Genomic DNA, 13,162 nt, shown 5'->3' with positions numbered 1-13,162 from the left:
AATTTTTCTCTGAATTTGGAATTGGTAAAGCCCACAATTTCTTCCAAAAAACCTTGGACTCCTCCTGGACTGAACTTTCCGCCTTCCCGCGACATTCCATCTCCTTCTGTATATAGTACGCACTTCTAACAGTAAACCGCCCAGTAGCAGAGCCCCTCCAAATAAGAGTATCTGGTTGGTTTGTGCAGCTAGGTGGAATAGACAGAATCAGGCGGACTTCCTCCGGTGAGAAAATAGATGTCAGAAGATTATCGTTCCACCATTTGGGATCCCCTACAAATAATTCATTTACCGTAGCATCCGGGTCCAGCAAGCTAGGCGAAGAGGTGATACGATATGTGGTAGGGGTAGGAAGCCACTTGTCCTTCCAAATCCTAACCTTTGACCCATCTCCAATTCTCCACACCAAACCCTCTTTAAGGAGATCACAAGAACGATTAATGCTTCTCCATGCAAACGATGGCCTTCTTCCCACTCTAGCCTCCAAAAAAGAAGTCTCAGGATAATATTTGCATTTCATAACAGTAGCCACTAAACTGTCCGGGTGATTCCAAATTCTCCAACTTTGTTTAGCCAAAAGAGCTTTATTAAAACAGGTAAAGTCACGGAATCCCATTCCTCCGGATGATTTAGGGTGAGTCATATGTCCCCAACTCATCCAATTTACCCCAGACTCTTTCCCATTTTGACTCCACCAAAAATTACGCATAAGAGAATTAATTTCTGCACATAAACTTTTCGGGAGAAGGAAAAGACTCATACAATAAGCGGGGATAGCTTGCACAACCGCTTTGAGTAAAATCTCCTTTCCGGCTTGAGATAAGAACTTCAATTTCCAGTCCAATAAACGCTTTCTAACTCTGTCAATGAGGCCCCTAAAAGCTTTAAATCGAGATTTCCCCACCAAGACTGGGAGACCCAAATAAGTGTCAAAACTTTGAATAGCTGGAATACCCACAACCCCCAAAATAGCCTCCTTGTCTTCCTCGGAAGTATTCCTACTAAAGAAGATGGATGTTTTATTAGTATTAAGGCGTTGACCTGATGCCTCCTCATAACAACGAAGTACCATCGTCAAAGAATTCCATTGTGAAGCACTGGACCTACAAAATAGAAGGCTATCGTCTGCGAAGAAAAGATGGCTTATCCTAGGACCCCTTTTAGAAGTAGGGACCCCGGTCAAAACCCCCTCTCCATTAGCTTTTGTCAAAAGCGAACTCAGCGTCTCCGCACACAAAATAAATAGGTAAGGTGAGATTGGGTCCCCTTGCCTTATACCCCTCTCCGGTTTTATGGACCCATACGGTTGCCCGTTCACAACAACCGCATAATTCACCGTCGTCACACACATCATGATTAGCTCAATCCATTTTTTTGCAAAACCCAACTTACCCATAACTGCTTCGAGGAACCTCCATTCTACTCTATCATAAGCCTTGCTCATGTCCAATTTTATTGCCATAAACCCCTTTCTACCTCGCATCCGTGTATGCATCGTATGAAGAGACTCATATGCCACTAATACATTATCCGTGATCAAGCGCTCAGGAACAAACGCGCTTTGAACAGGAGATATAATGTGTGACAGAATCTTCTTTAATCTATTGGCTAAAACCTTAGAAATCACCTTGTAAAGGACGTTACAGAGACTTATTGGCCTAAATTCGGTGACACTTGTTGGATTTTTCACCTTGGGAATGAGAGCAATATTAGTCATGTTTAGAAATGGAGGCATTTTACCAGAATTGAGTGTATCAAGGATTACGTGACAGAGATCCTCTCCCATAGTATCCCAATTTTCCTGGAAAAATCCTGCAGGAAAACCATCTGGACCCAGGGCTTTGGTAGGAGCCATTTGATTGAGAGCAAAGTACACCTCCTCCGCCAAAAAAGGTTTTAATAGAGAGGTATTCATTTCATCAGTAACCCTTCTTTCCAGTGGTTGGAGACAAGAATCCATATCCCCCACTGAAGAAGTAGAAAATAATGAAGTAAAATAATTTACAAAAGCCAAACTTACCTCCTCCTCTGTGGTACAGTGTTGGTTTCGGTCATCCAAGATGCTATATATGTGGTTTGTCTTTTTGCGGGAAGTTGCACAGGCATGATAAAATTGCGTATTACGATCACCTCCCTTTAACCACTCAGTTTTGGCCCGTTGTTTCCAGTAAATATCAGATTTCTCCATGAGCAGTTGCAACTCACGTCGAATTGTTAAAATCTGCTCTCTACTGTCCACCTCGGTGCTCCCCTGCAGGTCTAGGAGACGGTCATGTAGTTTTGCAATATTGGCAGAATTTGACCCATGCTGGCCCTTCCACCATGTTCGTAAATCCCAACTGCACTTCCCCAAGTTTCTTCCAACACTTTCCCATCCCATTCCTGCTCGTGGTGAACTTGTCCATGCATTCTTTATGACATCCCGATATCCCTCCTCCATCATCCACTGTGCCTCATGACGGAAAGGTTTACTTGCCCTTTTACCCATTCTTGCCGCATCCATAAAAAGAAATAATGGGGAGTGGTCAGACCATGTTGATCCTCCCACTAACACTTCGGCCTCCGGATACAGATCCCTCCAACTTGAATTCGCAACACCTCTGTCCAACCGCTCCTTAATAAACTCAGGACCATTCCGAAAGTTACACCAGGTAAATTTTGCCCCTCTGAAGCCCAGGTCCGACAAGTCACAATTCGCCAAAGTTTGTTGGAAAGCCAACATTTGGCTTAGTGAACGACCACCCCCTCCCCACTTTTCAGATAAAAATAATATCTCGTTAAAGTCTCCAATACAAACCCAGGGGTCGGGATTAGTATTTTTCAGATACTTAAGAAGTGCCCATGCTTCATGTCTTCTTGATGGGTCCGGATGCCCATAAAAACCAGTAAACTTCCATGGTACACCTTTGGCTAAAATTTTGAATATCTACTGTGATATCGTCTCCCCACATCAATGCCAATCCACCACTTCGTCCCATGCTATCAACAACTAACATATTGGGATAGCCGACTTTGGATCGGATACTCTCCATTTTACTTTTCCGCAGCTTGGTCTCCATGAGAAAGACCATTGTGGGTCACTTTTGCTTTACCAAACGGCAAAGCTCTTGAACTATCGAGAGGTTCTCAAGCCCTCGACAGTTCCAGCTTAAAATATTCATTGCGGAAGGCGGGGTTGCTCAGCAACCACCGCCAATCCCGAACCATGAATAGATTTTTTAGCACCACCACCCTCCTGGGCCTCCCCATGGGTTTCCCGTTTCTTATTTTGCCCCTGAGGCCGACGCTTTCCAGCATTTGAATCAGGATCCCCATCAGCTTTACGCTTCCAAGACACAATTTTCTGTTCTTCAGTATTCAGTCCCGCAGCCACACTATCCTTTCCTCCCAGTTGTTCGTCGAGCAAGGTTTTTTCCACGTCAGAAAACAGTGGACCAGAGTACCGGTTCAGCTTGATTGGGCTTCTGGGTATTCCACCCAGGCCCATAAAGTTTTGATCCACCCGCGTCTCAGACGATGCTTGCCCACATCCAGGCGATCCACCCAGCGTCTTATCCGCTGGTATAAATGTCTCCTTTCCTTTCCCTTCTTGTTTCCCATTAAAAACAGTATTCGTTGATCTGGAATTAATGCCTACCGAGGAGCCATTACTTGGCTTTTTCTGGCCCCCAGTTTGGCATCTTCCCTTACAAATGGGTTCTTACCAAATACAAATTCGCCCTGACCGCCTTGATTGACGCCATTGTCCCCTACATTTCTATTTTGAGATTTAGGGTTTCCAGCTGCCGATGACACGTCAGCTTCACCTCTCATCGCCTCCGATGCTCCGCCGCCTTTGGTTTCATCGCCTGCTCTTGTTCCCCTTTCCCACCGTGTATCCTTCACATGTTTTTCCCCTCTTCGTGTAGGGGACTCTGCACGTAACCATTGTCCATAATCAGGTTTCTCCTTATGTCGTAGATTACTTCTTCGTGTACATCCCATAATGCCATGACAGATGATTCCACAGGTATAGCAAAACTTCGGCAACCGTTCATATTGGAAAGGGATCCAAACCGATGCCCCATTGACGTTGATTTTCCTGCCTCTAGGAAGTGGCTTTCTTAAGTCAAGAAGGATCTTAACTCGTAGGAATTCGCCCCAACCTATCCCCTTTTCGTCAGTGTCCACGATCTCGACCACTCCAACGGTGTCCCCAATCCTACGTCCAATCGCTTTCCCCATGCAACCCAATGGCAAATTTTTCATTCTCACCCAAAAGGCTGCCTTCTCAAAAGTGTAACTAGAGGGAGATGTAGTACCGTCAAAGTCTTCCACCAGAAAAAGATTTCCTTCGTAAACCCATGGCCTCCCACTCATTACTCTCTCCTTATCTCGCATATCAAAGAACTCAATCAAAAACAGGTTTTCACCAAGGACTTTGAAAACCATTGTTCCATAAAGTTTCCACAGCCTCAGAAGCGTTGCTTTGATCGTCTCCTTACTGATCATTCGATCTGCTACCAGTTTCGCCACAACACAGGATTTGCCATATGCCGATACTTCTTCAAATTCCCAGAGGGTATTATGATCTCCGCCTCTTCATCCTCTGTAAACGAGAAACTTGCAAATTGATTTGACAGATCTTCCGCCATTCTGCCAGAATAACCAAGATCCCACTATTCCTTTCATAGTCGTAGTACGTCTGGAAATACTTTTCCTTCTCCACTAATTTAGATTAGGGAGAAAACGATTTTTAAATAAAAACAATTTTACGATCCTGACAAAACCTCCTTCCAGCGAAACCCCGATTTCTCCCTAATGGCCTTGACGGACAGCAGGTAGCGCCACCTCAAAGGCTACACCTCCCCATTGTCCCCACTAGTTTCTGCGAAATCGGAATTTTCAACGGCCGGCGGCAGGTTTCAGAAGTCATTTCTTTATATTTCTTTTTAGCCTAAGCCGACTCCGCTATCACTTCTCTTTCTCCATTATTTTCTTTCCTTATTTTATAATCACTGCCGCCCTTCTTTTTATTATTTCTCCTTTTCCCTTCTTCTTTTCCTTTCCTATTAATTTACTCCTTCTCCTTGTCTTCAACGGCAAAACAAAGACACAGCGAAATCGTGAGAAGAGAGTTCAAGGGAGACAGAGAGGGCTGGGCGATAGAGCTCACGGAGAAAAAAGAGAGAGGGAGAGTAAGGTACAGAGAGAGAATCATTACAAAAAACAATCAATTTCTGACGTGGTTACAGTACACAATTTTTTGTCATATCAATAAATATTTTTTTGACATGGCAAAAAATAGGATGTCAGAAATTTTTGACGTGTTAAATGTTGGCACGTCAATAAAAAAATGAGCGGGATTTTCGACTTTTTCTTTCTTCTTATTATTCATTCTTTCCCTCTTCATTTATTTCCCCACACTCTCTTTCTCCTCGCTCAATCTCCCTCCTCTCTCTGCATGGCAACTCCCTCAAGAGGAAGAAGAAAAAGAAAAGGTGAAGAGAAAAAGAAGAGAAGCAGCAGATCGAAGAAAAGCATAAGAAGAAGAAGAAGAAGAAAGAAGAAGAAAAAGAAAAGTAGAAGAGAAGAAGAAGAGAAGCAGAAGGAAAAAAAAAAAAAAAAAAAAGAGGAGGAGAGAAGAAGAAGAAGAAGAAGAAGAAGAAGAGAAGATAAGAAGATTTTTTTTGAGTTTTTGAAGATTAATTTGTTGGGTTTGACGTTTGGGTTTTTGATTTTTCAGGTTGATTTTTTTATTTAGGTTTTTGAAGATTTTTTCGGTTTGGTTTGGGGTTTTTGAAAATAGAGAAAAGAAGAAAGAGAGAGAGTGAGAAAATGGAGAAAATGGAGAGCTGGAGAAAAGAAGAGAGAGAGAGATCGAGTGAGAAAATGGAGGAAAGGAGAGAGGGAGAGCTGGAGCTAAACAAAAATGGAGAAAAGAAGAGAGGGAGAACTCCCTCATCACATGCCGTGCAGAGAAATTACAAAAAAACAAAAATTTAATTGAAAAATAATTTAAATTAATAAATTTTTTAATTGAAAAAAAAAATTCAGAAAAAATTTAAAAAAATAAAAATTATTTTTTTAATAATTTTTTAAAATTTATTGACGTGTTAATTTTGACACGTCGGTAAATTTTGACGTGTTTAACAGTAATACATCAGTAAAAGAAATTTACTGACTCCTATGTTTATGATATTCAACACACTTCAGAAACGCCACGTCAGAAAATTTTTCTGACATGTCAGAAAACTCTGGTAAGGAAAAAATTGATTTTTTGTAGTGAAACATAAATATTTTACGTTTAAGAATGGGTTAGAGTGTTGGATGGAACTTTCACACCGTCAATTCACTTTTACTTAAATTAAATATTTTACGTGTTGGACATTACCTATTAAAATAGAATTTGAGCCTATATGTGAGGTAGAGTGTTAGCAATAATTGAGTGATTCATTTTACATCTTCCTATTAGTTTAAACTTTTAGAATAACTGATAATTTAACAAGGTACCTTCCGTTTGGTTTAGGCTTTGAGGTGGTGGAGACAACACGAGTCCCTCACAAAAAAAAAAAAAAATAGGAAAAAAAAGAAGAAGAAGTCAAATTAAGCAATCGCATAACTGCACGTTCTTTCCACTATTGATCATAAAGGATACGATGATCTTGATGTATGTGCCCAACTATGTGGTTCCGAGATCGTTGAAGATCTGGGAAGTTGACCCTTTGTCCATGGCATGGCATGGTGGGTAATTGATGTTTGAGTGTTAAGTTCACGTCATGGTCATGTCAAAATATGATTAACTTTAATTTAATTTATTTAATTAAATGAGTTAAATTTTTAATTTCAATTCGTTAATTTCACATGGAATTTACAGCTTGTATAAAAAATTAACAACCTAAAAATTGCATTTAGAGTTTAAGTTGTGTCGAGATTTAGGTACAAACTCACTAAATTCATATTAAATTCGAGTTAATTCACGGGTCAAATCAAAACTCAGTCCGCAGCTTTGCTGGGTTACTAGCTCAACATGAGTCATTAAGAAGATAAGCAAAGGCTTTACTAAATTCGATATCTAGGGGTGCTATCAAATTCTCATTTGTTTATAGATTTTGAATTGTTATCTTAATTTTGGGTTTTGGTGACTGTTCTAATGGAAGTTATGATTGTCCTTTGACATGTGAATTGTGAGTAGGATTGGTACTTTTTATTAGCATTTAATGCTTTTGTGTAAATAAAGTTGAAGAATTGCACAACAATTTTATTGTCTCGGCTGGAGAAGGAAAATCTTGCAAGGGATACAAGGAAAAATTTCAGAATACTTGAAATTAAAATGAACTAAGAACATATGAAGAGCTTACTTGTAAAGTACTTCAACAGGTACAGCATGAAACCCTATAGAATTATAACAACGAAAATTGCAATTGTCTCCTAGTTCATGAATTAAGGCTCAGTGATTCTCTTGCTGCTACCATAAACTAAGGCTCCGTTTGTTTTAATTTCAAATCAAAGCACTAATAAGAATAATCGGAAACGAAATAAGGAAAACTTTAATACATTACTACATTAGATTGAATTTCAAGCTCAATTTTCAGTAGGGCAAAAATATTCTTATAAATTCGAAAATAATAATAATAACTTAAAAAAAAGAAAAAAAAAAAGAAGAAAAAAAAAAGGCACTCCACCCCTTGGTTTTTCATTTTTCCTTTTTTTTAATTCTTTTTTTCTTAAAAAAAACAAAAAAAATTAGAAAAGATTTATAATATCATTATTTTATGATAATACTCCAACAAGGTAACATTGTGGCATACAAGCCACATTTTCTTATACTATCACACTATCACAGTTTATGCGGAATTAACAGATATTTATCAAAGCAAACAACCATCAAAATATAAATAATCACACACAAAGATTTTGGTGACGAAGATGAAACCTTTTAGAAATCGATCTAAAAGTAAAACCTCTCTAGGGCAGCCAAACTTAAGAAATCACTATCAAAAGATTATTCAGAGATTACAGACACTATGAACACTTACAACCCTTTGCAAGACCTTGGCTCTGTAAGATTGACAAGCATACACCTCGTCTTCTTGCTCACAATCTTCTTCAACTTGATTCTCCTTAACCAGACCCTTTCGATAGACTTCTCAATAAAGCTCAATGAAACTAACAATAATCCTCTAAGAGGAATAATCAGGCCCACACAGATTTTCTCTCTAAGTATAGCCTTTCACGAAACCTATGGCAGAATTTTGTTCATCTCTTTCTCTCTCTCTCTCTCTCTCTCTCTCTCTATATATATAAAGATGTATATATATCCCTGACAAAACCCTAGACCTAACCCACTTAAAATCATGTTTTTGGGCCTAAAACTTACGGGGTGTCCGGACAAGTTAATTGGCTATCCGAACAGGGCCTTGCGGAGTAGAAACAGAGTTTCTAGAAATGCTGTCCGGACATGGGGAAGGCATGTCCGAACAGGGCATGCAATGGGTGAAACTGCATTATGGAAATGCTGTCAAGCCTTGATCAACAGCTCCGATCGATATGCTTTTGTGGTTCGATTGAGCTAAAATTTTGTAGAGACGTTCATGACACATGAATCTACATTATGAACGGTGAAGATTGTATTCTGAGTATTCTATATTAGTGTTTGAGTCCGTGAACAGTAACATCTGTATTTTGGAACTGAATTAAGCCAACACAAGAACTAACAAACTCCCCCTTTGGCAATTTGGTGACAAAACCAAAATGCTGAGCCAATCCCATCATCTCCCCATATTTACTCCCCCTTTTTGTCACAAAATGACAAAATGTCTTCATGTTTCCTGAAACACTTTACAAAATACATCAAGGCATATGTGGAACAAGAATACATAAATAAAACTCATGATAAAAAAAAAAAATAACGTAGAATGCAAGATCATAAAGAAACATCAGCAAAACTACCCCCCAATGTATGACTCAATTATCAACAAGAAATTGGAAAAACAAAATATGTTTCTCCCCCTCAAAAGTCAAATGAACACACTGATATACATATCAATGACTCATGAATTGCACAATGAATATCTCAAATATGCTCCAAATATGCAAAATATATATGAGATTAGAAATGGCAAGAAACTCATATTGCTTAACCCAAGCAAAGAAAAATATTCCATTCAACCCATGCTTGTGTGGTGTGTGTGTGTAAGCCATCCAAAGAGAAAAATTTTCAACATACAAAATGAGGAGAAAGTTTCACCACCATGAGGTTTTGACAAGTATATTAAATCAAAAGTCAAATCTTATCATACTAGGGCCTAGCCACTCTCATCCTATACATTTCACTTTGTAAAACATTTTGCACAAGTTTGACACAGTGAAATAAATTTCTTTTGGAACATGATCTTTTGATTTTATTTGTTTCACTATTTTGTTTATTTTTCTCTTTGAGAAAGTGTCCTTAAACTTTTGGTGCTTATCACAAAAGAGAAAGCAAAAATTTTTAAACCTTAGGTTCAACTAACAAATGGTCAATTTGAAAAATATGATTAGTCAAAAATCTCATATGGTTACCTAACAGACTTCACAAATAAAGTGAAACAAAACCTCAATTTAAGCTTAAATGTGCACAAGAGATAAAGGATAGGCAAAATGTATCACATAAGCTCAGACTTTAGGTAACCACAAAAATAAGTCCATTGACACAAATTTTCATCTCATGCATATTAAGAACATTCCAAGACGCAAGGAATTAAATCCATAAAAAGCAACATGAGAAATTAATGGACTATCTAGCTGTATAAGACAAAATAAAGAAAAAAAAAAAAAAAAAAAAAAGAACCAAAGTAAAATATTTTTGTCTTTTTGATATTATTCACAAAAGAAATGCACACAAACAAAATACAATTTCAAAACAAAATAAAACAAAAATGCAATGCAAAACGAAAAACAACATGCTCTAGGATATGCAAAGATATGTAAGAAAATCAATCCTAAGCATGTGGGTGATTCACCTAACATAAGGTGAGATCATCACCTGTAGCACCCCAGATTTTTAAAGTCTTATTTTAGAGATATTAAATTGATGCTATGATTAATTAATATTCATATTAGGTAATGGCATTTACTTTGAGGTTGAGATATTTATTGATGATATTAGGTAATAATATTTATTCTTAAGGAACTTATTAGATCTTATGAATATTATTGAAATGAATATTGATTTGAGGTTATTATATCATGATGATGATTTTATATTGATTATTTTATTGGGAGATTTAAGAGATATGATAATTGATGATTGATTGGTATAATTTGGAGTATGATTGTAATAATTGGTGAAATAATAGGATAGTAAATGGTAGGTATAAGGATGGTAGAATAAGAAGGTAGAATAGTATAGGTAGAATGGTATAGGGTTGGTAGAATAGTATAGGGTTGGTAGAATAGTATAGGGTTGGTGAAATAGTATAGGGTTGGTGAAATAGTAAAATGAGGGTATAATTGTAAATGGAAGGTAGAATAGTGTTTGATTTTCTCCTATAAATAGAGCTCTTCTCCTTCACAATTTTCACCACTCATCTCCTCTCCCATCTCTTGCATATATTCTTCCTTCTTCCGCTTTTTACTCGGTCTTGCTTCTTTCTAAGAGTGTTTACTCAGAACAGAGAGAGAAAGGGCGAGACCAAGCGCTACAAGAAAGAAAGAACACAAGAGAAACCGAGAGTGAGATGGGAAATTTAAGACAGAGAGCTGAAGAGGAAGAAAGAGAGTTTAGGCGAGAGAGAGAGAGAGAGAAAGTCAGTAAAGGGATTGTTATGGGTATGGACCAACTGCAGCAGAACGGGTTTCAAGTAATTACCTTTGATGATCCATTCATGTAATCCACTGTAAGTATTCTTACTTACTGAGTATGATATTGATATCCAATAATACAGATTTTTGTGGTTTTATAACTTGTCTAGCATTTTGCTATATATATGATTCAACAATGATTTATATTGTCGGAAATCAATTGACTCACTACTTCACAGTTTTTTTGTAGTGCTTGCAGGAATGGAAAATCAAGGTAATTATGCAGTTGTGATTAGAGATTCATATTGAGATGTACAGAGATTCCAAGTTGGTTAAGTTTTATCTAGAGTTTAGACTGTCGGATAGATTTGTATAAATGCCTTGTACGACATAGCTTTGGGTATTTTTGTATAAAGAAAAGTATTTTAACAGTATTTTTTTTGTATTGATAATTACAGTTTTTCCGCTATATGAGATTGTTACAAATGGTATCAGAGCCACCTAGTAACGCCAGGTCATGTGGTATTGAAGCACTACATGACGTGGACCCGGTCCCATATTGGGAAGATGAGAAGAAGCCCACATTGAGTGGGTAGTTTATAGAGATAGTCATGGGTGCTAAGTCCCACATTGCCTAATTACTAGGTGAAACTGGGCTTTATAATGAATTCTAGGGAAGCTCCAAATTGACTAGTCCTTTTGGGGTAATAGCGCAGATGTGGCTAGCGCTTTTCCCTGGGATGTTACAAATGGTATCAAAACATTACCCAGCCTGAGATGGTGGGAGTGTGCACAAGCCTATGAGGGTCGCTAGTGGACACACGTTGGTGATGCAAAAAGTGGGTTATATTATAATGGTGTCAGTTAAGACACAATGAAATGTATAAGGGCCAAAAGTTAAGGGCCGAGAATGAAGAAATTCCCTGAGGATTGCCAACGGTGACACTGGTGCCCAAGAAGAGTGCTTGTAGAGTCTCACATCGCCTGGGTATGGAATATGTTATGATATTTATTTATGAACAGATTGAATTTAAAAAATTTTATAGTAACTTGAGTAAGTTATGGTTCAAGTATGATTTGTTTTAATTTGGGTTGCTCAATTTGAAGATAGGTGGTAATTTATGGGCTTTAATTTCGATGACGAAATTCTAATAAGGAGGGAAGATTGTAGCACCCCAGATTTTTAAAGTCTTATTTTAGAGATATTAAATTGATGCTATGATTATATCAATATTCATATTAGGTAATGGCATTTACTTTGAAGTTGAGATATTTATTGATGATATTAGGTAATAATATTTATTCTTGAGGAATTTATTAGATCTTATGAATATTATTGGAATGAATATTGATTTGAGGTTATTATATCATGATGATGATTTTATATTGATTATTTTATTGGGAGATTTAAGAGATATGATAATTGATGATTGATTGGTATAATTTGGAGTATGATTGTAATAATTGGTGATATAATAGGATAGTAAATGGTAGGTATAAGGATGGTAGAATAAGAAGGTAGAAATGTATAGGGTTGGTGAAATAGTATAGGGTTGGTGGAATAGTATAGGGTTGGTGGAATAGTATAGGGTTGGTGAAATAGTGTAGGGTTGGTGAAATAGTAAAATGAGGGTATAATTGTAAATTGACGGTAGAATAGTGTTTGATTTTCTCCTATAAATAGAGCTCTTCTCCTTCAGAATTTTCACAACTCATCTCCTCTCCCATCTCTTGCATATATTCTTCCTTCTTCCGCTTTTTACTCGGTCTTTCTTCTTTCTAAGAATGTTTACTCAGAACAGAGAGAGAAAGGGCGAGACCAAGCGCTACAAGAAAGAAAGAACACAAGAGAAACTGAGAGTGAGATGAGAAATTTAAGACAGAGAGCTGAAGAGGAAGAAAGAGAGTTTAGGCGAGAGAGAGAGAGAGAGAGAGAGAGAAAGTCAGTGAAGGGATTGTTATGGGTATGGACCAACTGCAGCAGAACGGGTTTCAAGTAATTACCTTTGATGACCCATTCATGTAATCCACTGTAAGTATTCTTACTTACTGAGTATGATATTGATATCCAATAATACGGATTTTTGTGGTTTTATAACTTGTCTAGCATTTGCTATATATGATTCAACAATGATTTATATTATCGGAAATCAATTGACTCACTACTTCACAGTTTTTGTAGTGTTTGCAGGAATGGAAAATCAAGGTAATTATGCAGTTGTGATTAGAGATTCATATTGAGATGTACAGAGATTCCAAGTTGGTTAAGTTTTGTCTAGAGTTTAGACTGTCGGATAGATCTGTATAAATGCCTTGTACGACATAGCTTTGGGTATTTTTGTATAAAGAAAAGTATTTTAACAGTATTTTTTTTTGTATTGATAATTACAGTTTTTCC

The 13,162-nt window shown here is 37.5% G+C and overlaps 1 protein-coding gene across 1 annotated transcript; it reads right to left on the bottom strand.

Moving 5' to 3' along the window:
- Positions 1 to 3,157: 3,157 nt before the first annotated feature.
- LOC132169721 (uncharacterized) lies at positions 3,158 to 4,491 on the bottom strand. Its single transcript, XM_059580707.1, has 2 exons — positions 3,705 to 4,491; positions 3,158 to 3,585 (listed from the first exon to the last, which is right to left on the bottom strand). The coding sequence occupies exons 1-2, from the start codon at positions 4,489 to 4,491 to the stop codon at positions 3,158 to 3,160; spliced, it is 1,215 nt and encodes a 404-aa protein (XP_059436690.1).
- Between the last annotated feature and the right edge of the window lie 8,671 nt (positions 4,492 to 13,162).

Source organism: Corylus avellana, chromosome ca2 (assembly GCF_901000735.1).
Source record: "Corylus avellana chromosome ca2, CavTom2PMs-1.0".
Classification (NCBI taxonomy): Eukaryota; Viridiplantae; Streptophyta; class Magnoliopsida; order Fagales; family Betulaceae; genus Corylus; species Corylus avellana.
This window is presented reverse-complemented; position numbering and strand designations above follow the sequence as displayed.

Bases quoted from the DNA above. Each gene is read 5' to 3' on its own strand.
- LOC132169721 (XM_059580707.1), bottom strand. From the start codon at position 4,491: ATGATCAGTAAGGAGACGATCAAAGCAACGCTTCTGAGGCTGTGGAAA. The intron at 3,586-3,704 runs GTAAGAACCCAT...GGAAACAAGAAG, and splicing joins TCAGGGCGAATTTGTATTTG to GGAAAGGAAAGGAGACATTT.